At 49.7% G+C, this 23396-nt stretch overlaps 2 protein-coding genes and 1 pseudogene across 5 annotated transcripts; 2 read left to right on the top strand and 1 right to left on the bottom strand.

The window, feature by feature from the left end:
- Positions 1-2: 2 nt before the first annotated feature.
- Positions 3-10658, top strand: TBC1D10B (TBC1 domain family member 10B). Its single transcript, XM_028508364.2, has 9 exons — positions 3-1245; positions 4154-4253; positions 4595-4702; positions 4794-4900; positions 7923-8037; positions 8135-8200; positions 8399-8588; positions 8909-9063; positions 9151-10658. Exons 1-9 carry the CDS (start codon positions 299-301, stop codon positions 9793-9795), a joined length of 2433 nt encoding a protein of 810 aa, XP_028364165.1. The 5' UTR covers positions 3-298; the 3' UTR covers positions 9796-10658.
- Positions 10659-12408: 1750 nt separating this feature from the next.
- Positions 12409-17631, top strand: CD2BP2 (CD2 cytoplasmic tail binding protein 2). Of its 4 annotated transcripts, none has more exons than XM_036021273.1 (7): positions 12409-12519; positions 13002-13110; positions 14198-14330; positions 14452-14609; positions 14710-15145; positions 15226-15332; positions 15415-17631. In XM_036021273.1, exons 2-7 carry the CDS (start codon positions 13033-13035, stop codon positions 15523-15525), a joined length of 1023 nt encoding a protein of 340 aa, XP_035877166.1. In that variant the 5' UTR covers positions 12409-12519; positions 13002-13032; the 3' UTR covers positions 15526-17631. The 4 variants fall into 4 exon arrangements, with proteins under 4 accessions (XP_035877166.1, XP_035877165.1, XP_035877164.1 ...); XM_036021271.1 differs by having other exon boundaries at positions 12425-12515; positions 12991-13110; XM_028519855.2 differs by having other exon boundaries at positions 12425-12515; positions 12988-13110.
- A 1827-nt stretch (positions 17632-19458) lies between these two features.
- LOC114506809 lies at positions 19459-23010 on the bottom strand (annotated as a pseudogene).
- Positions 23011-23396: the final 386 nt, after the last annotated feature.

The raw sequence follows: 23396 nt of genomic DNA, 5'->3' as shown, positions 1-23396 counted from the left end.
CGGGTGTGTGCGCAGGCGCGAGGTTAGCTGCTCGCGCGAAGCAGGAGGGAGGGGGCGGCGGCGACAGAGCTCTAGGGGTGAGAAGGCGCGAGCGAGACCCGGACGCGAGGCATCCCCGGATCCCAGCGCCGCTTCCGCGTGCCCAGAGGCAGCCTGTGCGCCGCCCCCGCCCCGGGCGCGCGCCCGGCCGCGCCCTTCACCTCCCCTACCTCGGCTGGCGGCGCGGAGCGGCCTGAGGGGCGGCGCCTTCTGTGGCCGTCGGCCGGGGTGGGGGGGATGTGAGGGGCGGCCCGCAGCCATGGAGACGGGCCCGGCGCCGCTTGTGGCTCCGCCGCGCCGTCATGGCGCCCCCCAGGCCCCCTCGCCGCCGCCCCGCGGCTCCCGGGCCGGGCCCGTCGTCGTGGTGGCCCCGGGGCCTCCAGTGACCACGGCCACCTCAGCCCCGGTCACCCTGGTGGCCCCCGGGGAGGCACGGCCCGCGTGGCTACCGGGGCCAACCCAGACCTCGGCCCTGGTTTCGGCCCCTACGGTCACGGGCAGCACCGTGGTGGTGCTAACCCTGGAGGCCTCACCCGAAGCGCACATCTCCCCCGGCCCGGAACCCCTGGAGCCCACGACAGTAATAAGAGAGGAGACGACAGTAATAAGAGAGGAGACGTCGATGGCTCTGGCCCTAGGGGCAGACTCTCTTAAGACGGAGGAGACTAGAACCTCACCCGCTTCTGGACCAGGTACCTCCACCAGGACCCCTTCCAGAATGGCTTCTGGAGCCCTGACCGCCAAACCCCCGCTTGCCCCCAAGCCGGGAACCACAGTGGCCTCAGGAATGACTGCAGCAATTGCAGCAGTGACAGCAGGAGAGGTGACAAGTGGACATGGAGCTGCAGTAGCAACATCAGCATCAACAAGACAGGTTCCAGAGGGCCCCTCAGGGTCTGGCACAGGCCCTTCAGGAACTAGTGAGGCTCTGGTAGCTGTTGTGACAGTGACCCCTGCTCCTGAGCCTACTGAAAACTCTCAGGACTTAGGCTCCACGTCCAGCCTGGGACCTGGCATTTCTGGGCCTCGAGGACAGGCCCCGGACACTATGAGCTGCTTGGACTCCGTAAGCCTCATGTCTGGGACCTTGGAGTCCTTGGCGGATGATGTGAGCTCCATGGGCTCAGACTCGGAGATAAATGGGCTGGCCTTGCGGAAGACGGACAAGTATGGCTTCCTTGGGGGCAGCCAGTACTCGGGCAGCCTGTGAGTACCCAGTGGGCACCCAATGGGACTGCTTCAGGGAAGCAGAGGTTTGGGGAAGGAAAAAAAGAAGCATCTTGCCCAGACTGGCAGCCCAGCCTCTGAGGATCCAGGGGTGATTGGCGGGAGCGTGGGATACTTAGTGATTCCTCTCATGCACTAGAGTACCATGAAGTTTCTGCGCGCTCTTATGTTCGTGAGTTTTAGAGCAGGTGTCAGGAGTTCTGGGTTTGAGCCTAAGCCTTGCCTTTGGTGTATTGTATGTCCTTGAGCTGATGTCTTCCTCATTTCTGTGCCTCAGTTTCCTCTTTGAAGTGAAAGGTTGAGTGTGATGATATCTAAGGTTGTCCCAGCTTGATATGAAACTCCAGCTTTGGGCCAGATATTCTAGAGGGTTGGCTGGGCAGGGATTCTGGTAGAGATCTTTGGTACCATAGTGGAAAAGAGTCTGGGGAATGAAGCAGGCACTTCATTTTTCTCATAGCCCTAGGTCTGATGGGGTGGGGGTCAGGGGGAATTTGATTGAGGGAGGGGAGATCCTGAAGGCGGGACTCCTCTATGAAAGAGAGAAGGGCAGGCTTGTGTTTTCAGTGAGGGAAAGGGGGTGGGGAAGTCCTCTTCCCCATTTCCTCATCTCCCCAACCCAGCTTACTCTTTCCTAGTTCCCTCCGGGGGCCTGAGTCACTCCTCAGGTGGGGGTGTGATCACCTTTGACTTCTTCCTTCTCTTTCTGTTTGATCTTGCCCATCGTTCCTGTGCCCCTGTAAGCTGCTGGTCAGTTCAGCATCACCTGAGCACCCAGGTGACAGGCCCTGTGCAGGATGTTAAGGCTAAAAGAATCACTTCAAGATGATGATCATCTGCAGGAAGAAACATACCTAAACACTTGGTTTCAATGTGTATTAGGTTTAGCTTAGAGATCTTCACAGGATTTTTTGTAAGCACCTAGGGAAGGGATCTTTTGCCCAGGCTGGGAATGTGGCAGATGCTGATCTGAATCTTGAAGAATGAGTAGCATTTAGTCATGGCTGGGCCTATTGGGGTTGATGGGGGACCTGCCTGGTGTTGGGAGAAGCCCTGTATTCTAGGCCATATTCTAGGCAGGGTTTGTAATCCAACAAAATAATCAGAAAACTTTTGAGCACCAACATTCATGGTCCCATGAGGGGAAGGAAACTGAAATGTGACCCTGATGTTTTCCCTGAATGTGTCATTGTACCCAGTTTACCGATGATGAAGCAGTTGAGTGGGTTGCCTCACTCATATAATATGGATCTGTGGGACTCGTGGTTCTCTCCTCAATCCCATGCTGCCCTAGGAACTTGGATTGAATTGGATTTAGTGAGCCCCACTTGTGTGCCAGGTGCTGTGCTGGGTGCTATTTCTCTGCTTTGTAGTATTGTCCCTCTAAAATGCATCTTCCATGCTGGAAGAAACTACTGAGGTGAGGCTGATAGGGCCGCATATACCTTAAAAACTTTTAGGGGCTCCCCACTGACCAAAGTATAAAGTCCAAGTGCTTTAGCCTGCACATAGGCTTCTTATTATCTGGCTCTGCCAACCTCTCTGGTCTTTTCTCCTACTACTACCCACCATGCACTTAGTGCTGTGGCCCTGTTGAACTGATTCATATTAGGTCAGGGATGCCTTTCTTCTCCTTTTCCTGCTGAGTTCTATTCAGTCTTTTGTGGCTTGCCCCAGATGTCCCCTCCAGGAAGCCTTCCCTGATACCTACTTTCCCTACTCTAAGTAGATATTTCTGTGCATTTTTATCATTGCATTTTAGACACCATATTGTAATTATTTCCCTTGGTAACTTGTGACCTTTTTGAGGGCAGGAAAGCTTTTTTACTCATCCTGGCCTTTAGCAGAGTTTGGAACTGACTTAAAGAGATTAATGAGAGAGTTTCTCTTTTGTTTAAGGAGCTTCTAGGACAAAAGAAACCCTCATTTAATGAGCCCTTACATTTAACTGTCCTTTATAAGTTTCTCAATAGTCTTCTCATAATTTTGTGATGTAGGTGGTGATATCCCTTTTTACAGATGAAGAAGAGACTCAGGTTATCACTTGCCAAGATACCCCAACTTCTAAGGGACATAACTGGGATTTGAGCTCAGGTCTGTCTGGAAACCCAAGCTCTTCCATTCTACTCACCTCCTGGTACTGGCTCCTACAAGTAACTGTTTCAAGACTGATGGGGCATCTTGAATGTGACGCTCTGACAGAACAGTGGGCAAACAGTGTAAGGAAAGCTTTATTTGCTGGGGAATCTGGGATGATTTCAGGGAGGAAGAGGTGAAGGGAATTGCCGATGGCCCAAGGGATCTCAAGAGTCAGGTAGGAGAAAATTCAGTTGCTTGTAAGGAGACAGAGAAGTATATATGTTCTATATTTTATTTTATGGGTAGTAATCGATAATACTGCACCCCTGCTATATGTTATCTCATATAAACTCTCTGGTTGATATTGTTTTTTCCTCCATCTTACAAATGAGGAAATTGGGGCTTAAGGGTATTAAGTGACTTGCCTAAGGTGACACAATAAATGAATAAATGGTAAAGCTAGAACTTGGATCCAGGTCTAATGCAAAGTATGGTTTTAAATACTCCATATTCTCTCCCCAAACTTATAGATGTCAGAAGTGAGACTTAAACACACTTCTGTATACAGATCCAACGTCAGAACACAATGTCTGTGCAGAGATCCCTTCCAAAGGGAAAAAGTCTTCAGTTTGGTGAACTAGGGACTTGGATAGCAAAGTCTCCAGACATCCTGATGTTTGGCAGCTCACAAAATACCTTTATATCCGGTCTCTAGTTGAGGCTCAGGAGGTAGCTTGCCTCTTTTCCCTAGCAATCTAGGTTTTATACTACTGCTACTGACCCCTTCCATGCTCCCCCCATCCTGCAGAGAGAGCTCTATTCCAGTGGATGTGGCTCGGCAGCGGGAGCTCAAATGGCTGGAGATGTTCAGTAACTGGGATAAGTGGCTGTCTCGGCGTTTCCAGAAGGTTGGAGAAGGCTAAGTAGTGGGCAGGGCAATGGACAAGGGGCTGGGGTGGGGGGGTAGGACCTTGTACTCTGGGGAAGGGGCTGGGGGGGGGTGGCCCTTGTACTCTGAGGAAGCCCCCAGGAACATGGTAGTATCTACTCTCTGGAACACATTGGGGAGAGCTGGTATTTGGGCCTAGGGGGAGGATTAGCTTTAAAGATAGAAGACCAGGCCAGGTCTAGTGGTGTCAAGCTATGGATGTGGGAGGGGTGTCCCAAGGAGCCTAAGGACAGCTGGGGAAAACTTGGAGGCGGGGCCAGCTCCTGAAGCTGTCCCCCTGCCTGCCACTCTGTGCCGTAGGTAAAGCTGCGCTGCCGGAAGGGAATCCCCTCCTCCCTCAGAGCCAAGGCCTGGCAGTATCTGTCCAATAGCAAGGAACTCCTGGAGCAGAACCCCGGCAAGTTTGAGGTGCGTCCAGGGTGTGGGGACATGTGACACTGGGTGAAGGGTATCATCAGCACCCCCAGATCCTGAGGTAATTTCTGTTGTCGCACTGCAGGAGCTGGAACGGGCTCCTGGGGACCCCAAGTGGCTGGATGTGATTGAGAAGGACCTGCACCGCCAGTTCCCTTTCCATGAGATGTTTGCTGCTCGAGGGGGGCATGGGTAAGGTGTCTAGCCACGTGAGTCAGTTAGCAAACATTTATGGGAGGCTCCAGATGGATATAGGACTGGGCTGAAAGCAGTTCATGCTCTCCAGGACTTCTAGAAGACTGGTCTTTCATGGATTGAGTGTCAAGCCATTTAAAGGAAGTGTTCTGGGAAGAAGACTCTGATGGGGGGTGGTGGAGGTACATGGTAGGGGGTGGGAGAGGGAGGCACATCAAGGGCTTATGACATTTGAGCTGGGTTTTGAAGGCCAGATGAGAACAGAGCAGGGGACAAGTTTTAACTGCCTGGGGGGTTCTGTAAGCTGTGTTTGGACAGCAGGGTCGCATAGAGCTGAGGCTGGAAAAGCAGTTTAGGGCCAAGGCACTTGAATTTTTGTTCTTTATCCCAGGCGTCCTCAAGATGTATACCTACTGCCCCCCAGTAATATGCAAGATGATCTTAGGTGGTTCTCAGATGTATATTTTTATCAATAAGTTCATCCTTTCAGAAAGTTAATGAGCATGTGCTATCTGCCAAGCACTGTTCTAGTCACAGATGACAGCAGTGAACCAGAGACAAAAACTCCTGCCCTAATTGGGCTTATATTTTAGTGGGGCTAGGCAATAAGATGAAGGAAAGCACGTTTTGTGTGAAATAAATGATGGTAAGTATTAAAGAGGAGTTTAAAGCAAGAAATGGGAATAGAAAATGTGAATAGAGATTGGGGTTATAGATGACCAGATCTGACTTGTGTTTTAAAAGGATCATCCTGACTGCTGTGCTGAGCATAGCCTGTAAGGAAACAAGGGCAAAGGTAGAGAGACCAGTTAGGAGACTGTTTCCGTGTTCCAGGAGAGAGATTGATGGATGAGGATGGTAGTGGAACTGTGGGGAGAAGTGGTTAGATTCTGGTTATATTTTAAAGGTAGAGCCAAAAGGATTTGCCAGTCGGTTAGATGTGGAGTGTAAAGAAAGGGGAGAAGTTATGGGTGACTCTCAAGGTTTTTGGCCTGGGAAACTAGAAGAATGGAGTTACCATATACTGATGTGGTTGGGGAAAACCAGGGGAAAAATAGGCTTGGGAAGTGTATTAGGAGCTCAGTTTTAAAATGTATGGTTTGAAATGCTTATTAGACAGATGGAGATGTCAAGTGGATTAGATGTACAATATATACAACTGGATTTGGGGGAGAGGTTTAAACTGGAAATTGAAGAGCTGTCAGCCTCTAGATGGGACTAAATCTCACTCTTGGAATTAGATGAAGTTGACAAGGCAGCAAGTATATATAAGAAAGGAAGCACAGAGATTGAGCCCTGCTGCTCTAACATTTCAAGAATAGTAATTACTGAGAACGAACTAGTAAAGGGGACTAGAAAGAGAAGCTGGAGAGTTAGAAGGAAAATCAAGAGTGTGTGATTCCTGTAAGCCAGGGGTGTCACGCTCATTTTCACCAGGGACCATGTCAGCCTTGTGGTTGCCTTCAAAGGGTTGAATGTAATTTCAACTCTTTAACTGTTAAGGGGTAGTTACATTTATACAGTCCTAAAATTATTTCAGCCCTTTGAAGGCAACCTTGAGGCTGATGTGGCCCCTGGTGAAAATGAGTTTGTCACCCTGTTGTAAGCAAAGTGAAGAGGGGTTTCAGGATCAGCTGTATGGAATTTTGCTGATGGGCCAAGTAAAGTAAAGCTGCAAATTGACCTCTGGACTTAGCACTGTGCAGGTCTTTGGTGACTTTGATAAAAACAGTTATGGGGAACATGGGGTTAAAGCCTGACTGGGAAAAGGGAAGAAAGAAATTGAAGACAGTGAGTTTATATTCTGGAGGTGTTTCACTGAATAGGTAAGGAAAGAAACAGTGCAATATATGGTGGGGAAAGGGGTCAAGAGACTTGCTTTAAGCTAAAGGAAATAATGGACGTTACTATGCCAGTGAGAATGATATAGTAGAAGGAGAAAAATTGATGATGCAGGAGAGATGGGAAGGTTGCTGAAGGGGGCCTGTGTAGGCAAGAGGAGATGGGATTCAGTCCCAAGTGAAAAGGCTATGCTTGGTCAGGATCATAGACAGTTCACACAGCACCAAGGGAGATGGCAGGGCACAGAAGCAGACAGGTATTAGGTGAAACAAGCAGTATGTCAAACCTGTCATTTCATGGGTGCTATTGCAAAGTGGAGAATACTAGTATGGGTGGTAAACAGATAAAGGACAAGTGAAGACTACACTTCAGTGATAGACTTCTGGGAACATTACTTTTTTCTGGTTAAGTGATGAAGGTCTGAAATGTGAAGTGGCTTGGAGGTGGAGAGAAGGAACAGAATGAATGAAATTCAGGTTATAGTGTTGGTAGGACTTGGTGATTAAGCATGGGTAATGAAGGAAGGCTTTCTGTTCTTTGATGTGAGGCTGTGTGGATGGAATTCCAAGACACAGCAATGGGGCAACCCTCAAGGAAGATGAGCAGGTCTAGGGCAGAGATTTTGTTCTTTTGGATGCAGAGACAAGAGAAGGGTCTGAGGTACAGGTGGCTTCCCAAGCCTTCACTAAGGACCAGAGCCCACCGAAGGGGGTGGGGGGTGGGGCACTGATGAAATCTGAGAGAAAGATTAGGCAGGCTCTGCCCTGGAGAGCCCCCTCCTCTGGGATGTTAAAAGCATTCAGATGATGCTAGAGGAAGACTGAACCTGTGAATATTGAAAGCTTCCTCACAAAGATGACCTTGAAGGTTTATGGGATGCTGACAGATGGAGGGAGAGCAAGCACAGACTGCTGGGGAATGGTAGATAGCATGTGAGGTGTGCAGACAAGGGTGGAAATCTGTGGCCTGTAGTGCTTTGATTGTGGTCTGAGTCTTTGGTTTGAGCTTGACAGGCAGGACTAGGAAGGGAAATGGAGGTGTGTGATAGTAGAGCTCTGAGGTTAATCTAGAATTAGATTTAGGAAAGGGCTGGGGCTGGTGGTGGGGCAAGTTTAGTTTGGGTCAGAGAGCTCCCAACTCTTGTGATTGCCCTCATGGTCTTTCCCAATACCCACAGGCAACAGGACCTGTATCGAATCCTTAAGGCCTACACTATCTACCGGCCTGACGAGGGCTACTGCCAGGCCCAGGCCCCAGTGGCTGCAGTGCTGCTCATGCACATGCCTGCTGAGGTCAGCATACTCTGGTCCAGGTTGGGGAGGAGATGGGTGAGCTTTCTGCTTTGTTTCTCAGAACCCATCCCTTCCTCCTTGTTCTTATCCTTCTCAGCAAGCCTTTTGGTGCCTGGTGCAGATCTGCGACAAGTACCTCCCTGGTTACTACAGTGCAGGGCTGGTGAGTGTCTGGAGGCTTGGTATAATAGGGCTGTGACTTTTCCCCAAGGCTGCAAGGAGGTCCTTGCCCTGCCTCACCCTCTGCCTTTTTGTCCCTCTGCTCTGGGTCTGTCCCACTGAGGTGAGGATCCTCTGCTTGATCTAGTTCTATATCAAGGGGCCACAGCAGGCCTTTTCTCATGGCTCACCTCACTTCTAGGAGGCCATTCAGCTGGATGGAGAAATCTTTTTTGCACTGTTGCGCCGGGCCTCCCCACTGGCACACCGGCACCTGCGGCGGCAGCGCATTGACCCTGTGCTCTACATGACGGAATGGTTTATGTGCATCTTTGCCCGCACCCTGCCCTGGGCTTCCGTGCTGCGTGTCTGGGATATGTTCTTCTGTGAAGGTATATCTATAGCCGTTCAGGCCATGAGGGGGCTGGGGTTTTCATGGTGCCTGCCAGGTGGTGGTCTGCTGATAGAAGGTGCTTGTTGGGTCTGGGGGCTGGAAACTGAGGCCTGGTTTTGGCTCTGCCACCAGCCCAGAGCCTGTTCTCCCTCCCAGGAACCTGAGATCCATGGCAGCTCATTTCTCTTCTTGGGGCCTCAGTTTCCTCTTGTGTAAGGTTGGCAGTAGACAGGGATGGGAGTTGTGAGTCCCTCCTAAATGGGACAGGCAGAGGTCCCAGGCATGGTCACCTGTGCTGTCTTTTCTCTGATAATGCAGGCGTAAAGATCATTTTCCGGGTGGCCCTGGTGTTGCTGCGGCACACACTGGGCTCAGTGGAGAAGCTGCGCTCCTGCCAGGGCATGTATGAAACCATGGAGCAGCTGCGCAACCTGCCCCAACAGTGCATGCAGGAGGACTTCCTGGTGCATGAGGTAGGCCCTGGCCTCGGCAAACTCCACACTTATTTTAAGCTATCCTCACCTCATCTGCATTCTGGTACCCATTTCTTCTCCATCTAGGTGACTAACCTCCCAGTGACAGAAGCACTGATTGAGCGAGAAAACACAGCCCAGCTCAAGAAGTGGCGGGAAACCCGGGGGGAGCTACAGTATCGGCCTTCACGGAGACTACACGGTTCCCGAGCCATTCATGAGGAGCGCCGGCGGCAGCAGCCACCTCTTGGCCCCTCCTCTAGCCTCCTCAGCCTCAGTAGCCTCAAGAGCCGAGGCTCCCTGGCTGCTGGAGGGGCCCCATCTCCACCCCCACCTTCCCACAAGGCCAGTGCTGGGCCTGTCCCAGGGCCTGTGGTCACTGCTGAGGGACTGCATCCATCCCTTCCTTCGCCTACTGGTAACAGCACCCCACTGGGTCCCGGCAAGGAGACCCGGAGGCAGGAGAAGGAACGGCAGAAACAGGAAAAGGAACGTGAGAAGGAGCGACAAAAACAGGAGAAAGAGAGGGAGAGGCGGGAGAAGGAGCGGCAGAAATGGGAAAAAGAGCAGGAGAAGGAACGGCAGAAGCAGGAAAAGGAGCAGCAGAAACAGGAGAAGAAGGCCCAAGGCAGGAAGCTTTCGCTGCGTCGAAAGGCAGATGGGCCCCCACCTCCCCAGGATGGTGGGGATAGGTCCTCAGCCTCTGAGGCCCGGCAGGATGCTTATTTCTGACTTCTGCCCTGGGGCTGGACTTCATGGCCCCCCTCTTTTTCTCTCAGCCAAGAACAGGCCCTTCAGCAGGCTGTCCCTCTTTCTGAGGAAAATGGCTTGATTCCCATCTCCCTGCCAGCTGCAATCCTTACACAGCCAGGACAGTCAGAGTGCATGGGGCAGCTGCATTTCCCTGAGACAGACAGCTGTTGAACAAGTCTGGAGTTACGCCCAGCTGGGGTCTGTCACTCCTGTCCCAGTTCCCTTTGAAGTCCCTTCCCAGGTGCTGTCTTGATTGGCCTTTTGTCACCACAAGGTGACTTGGCAATGGGAGTTAGCAGTTTTCAGATTCTTACAACTTTGGTTGCTCCCATTACCCATGAAGTGGAACTGGTGTTTTGTTTTGTTTTGTTCTTTTTTTTTTTATTCAGTACTGCCTGCCTCCCCCAGTTTCTGGCTGGGGACCAGGGCCCTCCTTGCTTGACTTCTGGACATCTCAGTTGTAATTATGTACAAAGGACTTGGTTGGCCCAGAGTAGGGCTCTTCGCTCTATCTCGTCCTTTGGGTCTCCTTCCACAATGTTCTTGCACTCTTAGTTTATTTAAGGGGACATGCACTGGAACAGGAAATGTCCCCCATTTCCTCGCTCACCACCCTCCTGCTCTCATTCACCCACTTTCCTCTATTCTGAGGCTTCCCCTGCTTTGCCTCATCAGGACTTCCACCTTTCACCTTGATCCCTTCTAAGACTCTGGCTCCTATCTGGGAAAAGGGTCTTTTTTGAGTTCCAGGGGGTGGAACCCAATGTTTACATTCTCTTCTGTATCTGCCCCCACCCTGTGCGCTTTTGAGAAACCAGAAAAGAACCTGCTATTGTACCTGGGACTGTCTCTTGCCTTGTTATTTGATGAGGGGGGTTGGGATAAGGACTAGAGAGGGAGGGAGGGAGCCATGAGTGAGCCAGATCTATTGAAGCACTGGGCTGGTTTCGACAGGTAAGGTACCTTTTGGCTTTTGGTCCATCTCAGTTCATCAACGAACAGTGGTTGAGTTCTTGCCCCACCTTTGCTTGGGATCTACTGCCAGCATTATCACTGGCTCTCTGAAACCCTCTATGTATCACCTGCATCATCTGGATCTCCTTCCCAAAGCACTCATGGAAACGAGGGGGACTGAGGGTGGCTAGAAAGCCACAGTCTGGGGGTGGGGGTGGTGTGAGCTGGGCTCTTGGCCAGCTGCCTGGCATAGCTACTGGTACTGGGCCTCTGTTCTGTGTGTCAGGGTGTTGTGGGGGGGGGGCAGGGGGTGGTGCAGCCAGCTGCTTCCAGAGTCCTCAGCTAAACTCTCAGCCCCTGGCTTTCTGCTGCCAGCTTGTAGGCCCGCTGCCTTGGGGGTCAGGGTGGTAAAGGAATAGGGTTTTTGTGGCCCCAGGGCATGGCTCCACCTGGCAGTTCTCCAAAAGGATGAGGCCCAAGGGTGTGTGGTCTGCCTGCTCCTGGTAGGAGAGGAGGTTCCCCCAGAGGATGAATCAGCCGCGCTGGTAGCTGGTAATTAGGGCCCAGCCCTTTTCTTTAGCAAGATGCCCTCCTGGTTTGGAGCGGGTGTTCTGTACCCACAGAAGAAACTGAGCACGGACTTCGGTGCAGTTTCATGGTAGTACAATCTAGAGGAAACTGAGGGCAGGAGAGGGGTGGTCCATCTTATTACCCTGGGGACCCCCATGCTGCCCTCCTATGGTTCCAGTAGGCTCTTCCTGGGTACAGCCTTAGCCTAGTGGGTTTCAGGAGTGTCCTAGAGAGCTAGAAGTGTTGTCCACACAGCCCTGAGACCCACTCCTCCCACTTTCCTACTCCAGCTCAGCCTCTTAGACCAGATTACAGACCCTAGGCAGGGGCCATGGGGCTAAGAGAGGGGCTTTATTCTACGGCTGTGATTAGAGAGAGAGGCTCTTGTGCCTTTCTCCAGGCCTATCTGAGATCAGGGCACGAGGGGCTCTGGCACGGGTACTGCACACAGGTACCACTGCAACCTCCCCTTTGATGGCCCTTTCCACCTCAGAAATCAGGAACTCGCCCAGGGTACAGGCGTAGGGTAAATGACTTCCCCTAGGTCCTAAAGGGAGTTGGGTTCATAAGTGCCCCGCAGTGGTCAGGATCCTCCAGGCGGGCCATCAGCAGAACTGGGCCTGCTTTCTGGGAGAGGGACGAGACTGTACCTTGGGCTAGAAGAAGGCAGACAACTGAACGCTGAAAAGTGGGGAAATAGGATTTTCAATAAGAGGGGCGCAGAGCTCCTGGCCAGTCCTGGGGAAAGGTGATAACCTTGGATAGGGCAACTAGGGCAGGAGCCCACTGGCCCTGCTCGGATTTTGCTCTCCACCATGAATGACTCAGGGAGCCCCTTAAAAGTCGAATGCGCTCCACTCTCTGCCTAGAGCCTCTACTGTGAGGGAACCAAAACCACTTCGAGCCATCCCTGTCCTCCGATGAGGGTCTAAATGTTTACTCGTCCCCTCTTCTCGCCCTACTCGCTCACGTCGCTTCTGGGAGGGGACGGCATTGTTTCCCCGGCTCATCACACACTCCCGCGCGCTCCTTCAGTAAATCGTCTCACCGGAGTGAAGTCACTTCCGGCCTTCCCTGGAGCCTTCCGCAGTCCTCTTCCGGTGATGGCGGCCTTGTGCCCCGGATGTAACCCTAGCGAAAGCAGCTCCACTTTCCTTTTGCAGCCTTTCCTGGGTGAGCGTGCGTCAGTGGGACTGCTCGAATCTCTGTGGTTCTGTCGCCTCCCTAGTTTGTACGCATAATCCGAGACAGTTGGGGGTCACCCGCGGAGTTGGAAGTATGGGGCAGGGCGGCCAGGGCGCGAAGTCCTGGGTCCGCTCGGGCCTCACGGGGTCTGAGGGAGCTGGGGGTGGAGGACCAGGCATCAGCCCGCGGATCGAGTCGCGCCCAGGAATTCGGCGGCTTGTTATTAGGGGAAACCTGTCTCCTTTCATCAAGGTTGGGGGTGCCTGGGGGAGCCCCTCTGCGCGTCCACTTCTCAGACGCTGTTCCAGCAACTCCTTTGGATATCAAAACAGGTCCCCTTTCGGTCCCTGATTCTGTGTTACTTCCCCTCACAAACGATCTAATACCTACCCGGGGAAATGTTTGTTGAGCTGGGGGACCTCTCGCGGTGAGTATCTTCCTCGCCTAGTTCCCTTAATCTGCTCCCTTTTCCTCAGCTCGGTTTGGGGAAGACCCTTTTGTCCAGTCATGCCAAAGAGGAAAGTGACCTTTCAAGGCGTGGGAAATGAGGATGATGAGGATGAAATCAGTGTTCCTAAGAAGAAGGTGAGGAGGCCAGACTCCTACATTCTGGGGAAAAGTGAGGGGGAGGAAAAAGGATCTAGCTCCTTTTTTCTTCTAGTAGCTAGAAGAGGGAAAAAGCTTTGAGAGAGAGAGAGAGAGGGAGGGAGGGAGAGAGGAAGGAAGGAAGGAAAGGAAAGGGAGGAAAGGAAGAAAGAAAGAAAAAGGAAAGAAAGAAAGGGCTAGTTTTCCATGTTCTTTGAGAAATGGGTTTGGAGGATTTTCAGTTTGAGTCCAGATCTTAGAGCATTTTGAGGAATTGTATGGGTGCTAAGAAAAAAGTTAATACTTTACTTTTCACCTAAGTTCTATCTGAGCCAATAGTCTAATTAACAGAGACAGATTAACGGGAAAATCAGATTTTAATACATGTACATGGGAAAGTCACATAAGTATGTGGGAAAATCCCAAGGACTGTGAGGCAACATTAGGTATATGTGACATTTTGGACAAAGGAGTAAAAATGGGGAATGGAGTCTTAGATTTCAGAAGTGAGAATCAGCAATTTACAGTTGAGGAAGAGCAGAACACACGTGGCAGGCAAATTCTAGCTAGGCAACTCAAGAAACTGGGTCACAGGGAATATATACCTTAAAAACTCCTGTGTAAATCCCTATTATTTACCATACTTAATTCAAATTAGACTGAGGTGAACATCCTAAGATTTCCTTCTCATAGTAGGTTTTTCTGTCTGAATCTCTTGGGCAGAAAAGGGGGAGGTCAAAAGTTCTTTTTGAGTCTTCTTTCATTTACTTTTAACTTTTTAAAATTTATTTACTTTTAGAGAGAGGGGAAGGGAGGGAAAAAGGGAGGAAGAGGAACATCAATGTGTGAGAGATAACATCGATCGGTTGCCTCTCACAAGCGCCCAACTAGGGATCTGGCCTGCAACCCAAGCATGTGCCCTGACTGGGAATCCAACTGGCGACCTTTCATAGGCTGGCATTCAATCCACTGAGCCATACTAGCTTAAAATTAATATTCCAAAAAGGCAGCTTCAGGGTGGCAAAACTTTGGTTCCCTTCAATAACCAGTAACCTGCATCTGTGGACTGTCTGGCTCCTGCTCACAGCTGGTGGACCCTGTGGCTGGGGCAGGGGGTCCTGGAAGCCGATTCAAAGGCAAACACTCTTTGGACAGTGATGAGGAGGATGACGATGAGGGGTCCAGCAAATATGACATCCTGGCCTCAGAGGATGTGGAAGGTGAGCTATACCTAAGAATTAACTCTATTGGGGGAACAAATAGGCTTCTGGGACTATGGGCAAAGGAGGCTCGTGTCTCTTTTTTGCATGCCTAGCATGGATGCCTGTGTCTTTGGTGCAGGTCAGGAAGCAGCCACACTTCCCAGTGAGGGAGGTGTGCGTATCACACCCTTCAACCTACAGGAAGAGATGGAAGAAGGCCACTTTGATGCAGATGGCAACTACTTCCTGAACCGGGATGCCCAGATCCGAGACAGCTGGCTGGACAACATTGACTGGGTGTGGCTCAGGGGCTGGCATGGCTGGAACCTGGAGGCAGCAAGTGCTTGGGCCTTGCTGATAGTTTGTGGGAAATAACCCCTGTCTTTTCACATTACAGGTGAAGATCAGGGAGCGGCCACCTGATCAGCACTCACGGTCAGATTCAGAGGAGGAGGACAGCCTGGGCCAGACACCAATGAGTCCCCAAGCCCTCCTTGAGGGCCTTCTGGAGCTCCTGTTGCCAAGAGAGACAGTGGCTGGGGCACTGAGGCGTCTGGGGGCCAGAGGAGGGGGCAAAAGGGGCAGCAAGGGACCTGGACGGCCAAGTTCCCCCCAGCGCTTGGACCGGCTGTCTGGGTTGGCTGACCAGATGGTGGCTCGGGGCAACCTTGGTGTTTATCAGGAGACAAGAGAACGGTTGGCCATGCAGCTGAAGGGGTTAGGGTGCCGGACCCAGGGACCCGCTGACCCCATATCCCAACCTTCTCTGGACATGTTTGCTGAGGAAGTGGCAGAGGGAGAGCTGGAGACCCCAACGCCTGTCCAGAGAGGAGGTGAGATTTGAGGGCAGATGGAGGGGTGTTGTGACAGGAGCGGGACACTTGAGGCCCAAATGGCTTCCCTGTTATTTTAGAAGCAGAGTCTCCAGGAAATGGTCTGGAGGACGTGATGTGGGAATATAAGTGGGAGAACACAGGGGATGCTGAGCTGTACGGGCCCTTCACCAGCACCCAGATGCAGGTAAACCCTTTTGCTCCTCTTTTCTTTCTGCCCAGCCCTTACCCCATCAGTCCTGCTCCAGTTCTGCCCTCTCTTCCTGCAGACCTGGGTGAATGAAGGCTACTTCCCTGATGGTGTTTACTGCCGGAAGCTGGATCCCCCTGGTGGACAGTTCTACAACTCCAAACGTATTGACTTTGACCTCTACACCTGAGCCTTCTGAGGGCCAATTTGGTGGCCCCTTCTTTTTTGGACTCTCTGGAGGGAGCCCCAGCTGCCTCAGGCAGTGAGTTTATTGGGGGCCACTTTTCAGTCACTTTTCCTTTCCCAATAAAAGCCTGTAGTTGTGTGTTAGGTCCTTGGCTGTGCTGATGGCCAGAAGCCAGGAACCTCCTCGGCCCCTTTGGATTTGCCTTTGCCCTTGAATGTTTCCTCATGAAGTTCTTTGGGAATTTTTGGTCTCTTGAACCATCTCATCTTTGTTTACCACTCCTAGGGGCAGAGCCAGGGCTGTCAGGTGGCTTGTGGACTCCCCACCCAGACTCTGCTCACCATCTAAAAAATCCTTTCACTCATACATCATTCTCCAGTATTGGGGGTTCCTGTTTTGCTGTTCTTAGGTCTTTGGCTTTTAGGACCTTAGAGTCTTTGTCTTTGCAGCCAGTATAGCATAGAGCCGCAGAAGTGGAGACTTAAGGCCTTGAAGGCTGGGACATCTGTTGGGTGTGAGCAAGAAGCCTGGTGTTCACTGGCTCCCCACTGTCTCAAGCTCTTTAAGTGAAGTGAAGACTCAGCACTGGCTCATGGAGCCCCTTCAAGGCCACCTGGGGCAACTATCCAATGAGCAGGCAATAAGGGGTATTACCTCACTGGAGGTTACTCTGAATCAGAGGGCTGGCCCAGATGGGCTCTTTTTCCAGACTTTTTTGGTACCAGGTCTTTTCTGCCTGGTGTTTGAGGTCCTAAAGCTTACCTTTCCTGGGCTCCCACAGTGTGCCTAGCACAGGGCTAGTGCCTTGAGGGAACTGAGAGAACTGGTTTGGTCCCTTTCCAGGGAGTGTGAGTGCTGAGGAGGGAGGCAGACAGGTGTGATTGTATAGCCTGGACCTGACACTGCCACCACCCCATCCCACTAGTGCTGCCCTAGGCCTCTCCTCACCTGGGCACCAAGTTAGGTTGATTCCTCTACTTTTCCACATTGGCTCTCCATTGGAATCTGATGGGGAGCTGTAAAATTATTCCGTGGAGAATCTGAATGATTGGTCTAGGTAGTGGCCTGGAGGTGGGGGGGAGGGGTGGTTTAAAAACTCCCAGGTGTTTCCAATGTGGAGAATGTTGGCCAGATGGAGAACCATTGAGCCTGACCTCCATGAGTAAGGTTATACCTGGGGAGGGGCCAGTTCCTAGATCCTGCTGTGGTAGCGTAGCTAATCAAGCGTGTGGCCAGGGCTCTGGTGGAGTTTGTCAATTAAAGGAGAGCTGAGCACCAGAGTGTGAGGAGCCAGGCCAGGAACTAGGGAAGATGGGTGAGGTGAGGTGGGATTACCTGATAATTCTAGTGAGGTCTCCAACTCATAATAGACCCACTTGCATGCTAAGCCAGACCTAGTTTTCATTTATTATCAGATGCCTTTGGTTGCAAGATGGTTTACTTCATATCATTAAGAAAGAAAATTCTACCTGTACGTCATTAATTAAAAGGTGCATTCCGAGTTCAGAAGTGTTCAAAGGTAAAAAGCAGGTTAAGACCAATGAAATAGAGTGTTCACCTTTATATTCCTCAGTCACTAAATCATGGGAGTTGCTCAGTATTTGGTGAGTGGAAGCCAAGGGACAGCTGCCCTGGAGGTCCCACTGGCACCTGAGGCTCCACCTATCCAGAGCTGATCTTCCCCTCGCAGCCTTTTCCTGTGTTCACCTCCCTGTGACACTGGGCAGAATGATTGCCGCCCAAAGATGTCCACATCTTCAACCTCAGAACCCATGAGTATGTGACCTTACAAAGCAAAAGGGGCTTTTATAGAAATGAATGATACTGAGGTGGGCCCAGTGTAGTCATGGTCCTGTAGTGTGGAAGAGGGAGTCTGCAGGGTCAAAGTGAGAGGTGGGTGGAGATACTACACTGCTGCTGGCTCTAAGGATGGAAGGGGCATGTGCCAAGGAGTGCTGTGGCCTGTAGGAGCTGGAAAAGGCAAGAAAAAAGGATTCTACCCAGTCTCCACAAAGGAATGCAGCTTTGTTGATAGGACTTTAGCTCAGTGAAAATCATTTTGGACTTCTGACAGCTACATCTCTAAGGTAATAAAACGTACTGTTTTTAGCTATCAAGTTTGTGGTCATTTCTTACAGCCCCAATAGGAAACTAACCCACACCCTAACCTCTGCGTGCCTCTCCCCCTCAAGAAGACTGTCACATGCTCCCTGTGGCCACATCTCTCTTTCAAGCCCCTATCAACACATAACTCCCTAGCTTTAAAAAAAAAAAACTTATGTGTATAACTTTTCAAGTGTAAGTTTTTTTAAAAAATTACTTATTTAAATAAATTTTTAAATAAGTAAATAAACTATTTTATAAGTAGTTTTATAGATTTCCCAAAAATGAACAAAAGTAGTATAGAGAGTACTCAGTTTCCCCCTTTCAGTGGCACACTTGCTACAACTAATGAACCAACATTACTATTTTTAACAAAATTACTGAGATATCCACCCATTTAAAGTGGTTTTTAGTCTATTCAGTGTTGTACAATCATCGCTACAGTCTAAATTTAGTGCATTTTTGCTTACCCTAAGAGCAGCCCCACCCATTACAGTTCCCATCACTCCTCATTGCCCCACCTTACCCTCCAGTCTCTGGCAACCACTAATTTTCTTCCTCTTTCTGTAGATTTGACTATTCTGGACATTTCATACAAACAGAATCGCACAATATGTGGTCTTCGTGTTTTATGTGTCTGCTTCTTGCACGTAACATGTTTTCAAGATTATAACAGTATTTTATTTTTTATTGCTGGATATTCCATTGTACGGCTGTATGGTAGTTACTGTTAACCTCAAAATTTATTTGGATTTTAAATCTCATTTTCCCCTAATGTCCATTATCTGTTTCAGAATCTCTCCTAGTACACCACATTGCATTTAGTTGTCATGCCTCTTTAGCTTCCTCTGGTTTGACAGTTCCTCAGACTTGTTTTCACTGATCTTGAGAGTTTTGAGGAGTATCGGTTAGGTATTTTGTAATATATTCCTAAAATTTGGGCTTGTCTGGTGTTTTTCTCATGATTGGATCTGGGTTTTGGGGAGAAAGATCCTGGAGATGAAGGTCTGTATCTTTTACTGAAAACCTTTAATGGGTCCACACTGCCCTCAGGATAAAGTTCACAAGCTTGAAGCTTACTGAGAGGTCTTCCACGGCCTGGCTGGAGCCAGGTGCTCCATCTAGTTCCACATCTGCCTTTGTTTCCCTTCTCCCTTCTCTCCCCATACTCCAGGCTCCAGTCTGCTCCCCGAATGGCAGATAATTTCATTTCTCCAGGCTGAGCTAGTGATGCACTTCTCTTTTATATCTGGGAAAAACCAATGAACATAGCAGTTGTGACTTAGCGCTAGGCCTCCTTTTCTTAAAGGCTTCCTAACTTCCACTCCCTACTTCCCATGCCACTCATTATTGCTTCTACTGTTTCCAGCAGCACAGATCCCTGACACAACACCTAGAGCAGTTTCCCCTGGTCTGTCTCCACCGGTTAGCCTGAGATGGGATCAGTGGTGATGAGTGAATGAATAGTGTATGAGCCAATTCTTTCCTGGCTCTGTGGCAGGGGGACAAACTCCCATTTGAGCCAGGTTGGAGAGTGGGGGCCTCTGGGGCTGTTTGTCTTTGCTGCCCCAAAAGGGATGAGGTGTGACCTGGGTGAGTCGTGTACAGGTGTCTAGACCTAAGAGTCTTTCAAGGGGGTAGGGCAGAGGAGTCATTAAGGTCATTCTAACCCCTGGGAGTGTCACTGCACCATTTACAGGAGATGTTCCAGGTCAAAACTGCAGATGTCATCACTGCATCCAGGACATCAGAGCCTCCAAAATGTAGCTTCTTGCCTTTGGCAGGCCATTTTCCAGGAGAATAGCGGGATTGGGGGTAGGCAACTGAGTATTTCTAGTTGAGAGTCAGGGTATCACACTGCCCTGGGCATTTGGCGTGTCCCTGGGAGAGAGAAGCACTGTGCAGGAGTGCCAAAGGGGGCTAAAATTAACAAAGGTTCAGGCTCCACAAAGCCTGCGGAGTTTGGGGAAGTCTTAATGCCTTTGACACATTTGCCACCCCTTCCAGACCCACGCTGCTGGCTCGATGCCTCATTGCACCGTCACTGAACTCCAGCCTCCCGGGCAGTGGGGAGGCCTGGGACTGAGCAGCTTGTCCTCCATTCTGCTCCCAGTTAGAACCTAGCTGGAGCCCTGGAGACACCCAGCTGCTCCCAATGCTGGGACCTGATAGGTCTCATAATAATTTCTCTATCACTTCCTCCAGGAAAGTTTCTTGACCCCCAGATTTGAGTAAGACCTCCTGTTACATGGTCCCATAAGTCCTTGTGCTTTCCCTTTGTAACTGTTCCCAATGGCTGCAGTAGGTTCTATGAAAGCTGGAAACATGGGGAGTCTGTGTATCCCCAGTACTGAATGTCATGCTTAGTACATAGTAGATGCTCAGTACATATTTGTTGAAAAGGGTTTAGAAGGGTGGTCTGAGATGCAGGTCAGGTCTGCCTTAGAGCTCCCCAGTCTCAGCAGATAAATAATGGCTCAAGGGAGGAAATGGAGAACTGGGCTACAAAAGGACCATGACAAGTTCAGAATTGGGACACAAGGGATCTCAACAAGACTCCTGCTCCAAACACCATGAGCTCTCCTGCCTCTGTTTTGTTTAAGGTGCTTCCTTTCCCTGGAACACTCACTTTAGACTCCTCCATGGAGCTCTCTCACATTCCTCCTTCTGCCCTCCTCCTGTGAGGATTCATTTGACCCTTTCTTAGGCTCATGGGGCACTGTTTTTGTCCCCCAAGGGAAACAGGGCAGACTACTGACTCATGCTAGGTTATTTATGTGCAAGTGACTCTTGAGAACACAAGCCTCCAAACTCAGGGGTTTAATACTAAACAACTTCAAAAGTGATTGTTTTTAGCAGCAAACCCCTCTTTTTAAAAAGCCTTTATTTTGCCCTGGCTGGTGTGGCTCAGTGGATCAAGTGCTGGTCTGCGAACCAAAGGGTTACCAGTTCGATTCCCAGTCAGGGCACACGCCGCCTGGGTTGCAGGCCAGGTGGCCAGTAGGGGGTGTGTGAGAGACAACCACACATTGATGTTTCTCTCTCTCTTTTCCCCTTTATCTAAAATTAAATAAATAAAATCTTAAAAAAATAAAAAAGCCTTTATTTTGCTATTGATATAATAATGCTCGTAGTTTTAAAACTTCAAGTAGCATTCCAAGTCATAATAAGCAAATGAAAAAATAGCAAAGCCCTCAGTCTTGCCAACAGACCTCACTCTCGTACAACTGTTCTAACTCCTTTAGCTGTTTCTACTGATACTTACCTCCATGTTTTTAATAATATACCACTTCTTAAAAATTCCATTGCTTTTAGCCTTGTTTGGTGTGGTTCAGTGGACTGAGTGCCGGCCTGCGAACCAAGGGGTCACTGGTTGGATGCCCAGTCAGGGCACATGCCTGAGTTGCAGGCCAGGTCAGGTCCCCAGTAGGGGGCGCATGAGAGACAACCACACATTGATGTTTCTCTCCCTCTCTCCCTTCCTTCCCCTCTCTAAAAATAAATGAATAAAATATTAAAAAAAAAACAACTCCATTGCTTTTAGACATCATGTCTTTTTTATAACAACTTGAGATATAATTCACATATCATACATTTCACACATTTGAGGTGTATAATTCAATGAATTTTTAATACATTCACAGAGTTCTACAGCATCATCACAATCAATTTCAAAACATTCATATCACCTCAGGAAGAAATTCTGTACCCCATTTCTCCCCCATCTACCCACCCCTGGCAACCACCAATCTACTTTTGTTTTTACAGATTTTCCTTTATTGAACATTTCAAATACAGGAATCATACAATATGTGGTCCTCTGTGACTGGCTTCTTTTGCCGGCCTTACTCTTTTCAAGGTTCGCCCTTGTTGCAGCGCTTGTCACTGCTCCGTTTCTTTTCAAAGCTGAACGCTGCTCTGTTGTATGACACTTTGCATTCTGTTTACCCACTTGTCAGTTGCTGGACTTGTGGGTTGTTTCTGCTTTGGGGCAGTTACAAATACTGCTTCGTGAGCAAGTTTTTGCATGTGTATAAAAGTTTATGTTTTCAATTCTTTTGGGTATATACCTAAGAATGGAATTGTTGGATCCTATGGTTATGCTCACATGGTTTAACGCATTAGTGTTTTGCCCTAATATGAAAGATTGACGGTTCAATTCCCGTTCAGGGTACATGCCTGTGTTGTGGGTTCGGTTCCTGGTTGGGGAAGCAACTGAGTGATGTTTCTCTCTCACACTGATGTTTCTCTCCCCCTCTTTTGCCCGCTCGTCCCCTCTCTCTAAAAATAAATAAATAAAATTTAGTATTCTGAGGAACTGCTAAACTTTTTTACAAAGTGGCTGCACCATTACATGTTTCCAACTGTAGTGTATGAGGATTAAACATTGTACCTCTTTTTCCTTTACTTAAATTTATGTATTGAAAACACCATCACAATAAATTGGATGTCAGGGCCACTGTAATAAATAAAAGGTAGCCAATAAAAATATACCATTAAAACAAAACAGGGCTATAAAAGTCTGGACACTTTTTCCACCTGCCCTAAGCCCAAGGCCTGTTCCCTAGTAACGGGAAGACGGCATGTGCTCCAGACGCATGAGAGCATATTACACCCAATCTGAGACTGCTTTCTTGGCATAGAGGGGTTGGAAGAGAATGGAAAGGGAACCCCTTTTTTATTCTGACTTCGTACTTCATGCAGGCCCAGTACTGCCTAAAAACATCTGAAAGGAATGAAGGTATCCACCCCATGCTTTTGGAATGCTGGACTAGAGGCTGCTTCTGCATCATGCTTACAACGGGGAGATAACACTTTCTGAGCATACCTTCAAGGCACCACTAGATCCCTTCCCCGTGTGCCTGCTCTAACACCAAGGCCTAGCAACTCCCTCTACCCTGCACCTGGCTGCACCCACCCCTGGTAACAGAGGTTTCTCTTGACTCAGGACCAGGTAAATGAGGCCCACCAGCAGAAGTCCATGCATGTTGGGCAGCACAAGCAGGGTGGAGGTCATGGTGTGGTTGGTTGCCAAGATGCCACTGGGGTAAGCCCATGTTCACCAGCTGCAGGTTGAGGTCAGTAAAGGGGGACTGAGCAGCACCCAGCCTGCCCCCTCCTTCAGAAGGCCAGGAACCCTAGGGGGGCACCATGGCCCCTACTGAGAAAGTTCTGTGGAGGGATGCTACATGGCAGAGTAGTAGTCCTCACACAGGATCCTCATCCTGCACCATTTCCCTGTTGGCCAAGATCCGCACCATCCTCCCAGGAGTCCTGGGTCCCATTCCTCAGACCTCAAAAAGGCTAAAGGGGCATCTCCCAGGCCTCAGGGGCATCCAGTTGCTGCAGCTGCCAGGAGGCTTCCTAAACATAGTGTCTCAAATGCTTGTTGACAGCTTAAACTGGATTCCCAAATATGTAAACCCGATAGAAGTGCCTTGGTTCTGATGGATTGGGGGCATGTACCAGTTAATTCCAGCAGGAAACAGAATCCAACTCAGATGGTTCTACAGCAGTGCAGTCCAATTGAACCTTCTATAATGGTTGAAATTTCTAAATCTGCAGTAGTTAAATTCTCTAAATATTCTAAATTATAACCATGGGTCAAATTGGATTGATAGAAGCCTACACAGACTACTTACTGAAAAAAAGTACAAGATCTGAACTAGGCCCTGTGGGGTTTTTTTTGTTTGTGTGTGTGTTTTGATTTTGAGAGTACATTTATGAAAACTGGGGACAGTAAAGGGCTTAGGATAGAAGAAGCAGCAGGG

This window comes from Phyllostomus discolor, chromosome 3 (assembly GCF_004126475.2).
Source record: "Phyllostomus discolor isolate MPI-MPIP mPhyDis1 chromosome 3, mPhyDis1.pri.v3, whole genome shotgun sequence".
NCBI lineage: Eukaryota > Metazoa > Chordata > Mammalia > Chiroptera > Phyllostomidae > Phyllostomus > Phyllostomus discolor.
This window is presented reverse-complemented; position numbering and strand designations above follow the sequence as displayed.

Excerpts from the sequence above, each read along its gene's own strand:
- TBC1D10B (XM_028508364.2), top strand. The coding sequence starts at position 299 with ATGGAGACGGGCCCGGCGCCGCTTGTGGCTCCGCCGCGCCGTCATGGC. Across the intron at positions 4,703-4,793 it reads AGAACCCCGGCAAGTTTGAG|GAGCTGGAACGGGCTCCTGG; the intron begins GTGCGTCCAGGG and ends GTCGCACTGCAG. Across the intron at positions 8,038-8,134 it reads TCATGCACATGCCTGCTGAG|CAAGCCTTTTGGTGCCTGGT; the intron begins GTCAGCATACTC and ends TATCCTTCTCAG.
- CD2BP2 (XM_028519855.2), top strand. The coding sequence starts at position 12,444 with ATGGCGGCCTTGTGCCCCGGATGTAACCCTAGCGAAAGCAGCTCCACT. Across the intron at positions 12,516-12,987 it reads TTTTGCAGCCTTTCCTGGGT|TCCCTTTTCCTCAGCTCGGT; the intron begins GAGCGTGCGTCA and ends CCCTTAATCTGC. Across the intron at positions 14,610-14,709 it reads GGCTGGACAACATTGACTGG|GTGAAGATCAGGGAGCGGCC; the intron begins GTGTGGCTCAGG and ends TTCACATTACAG.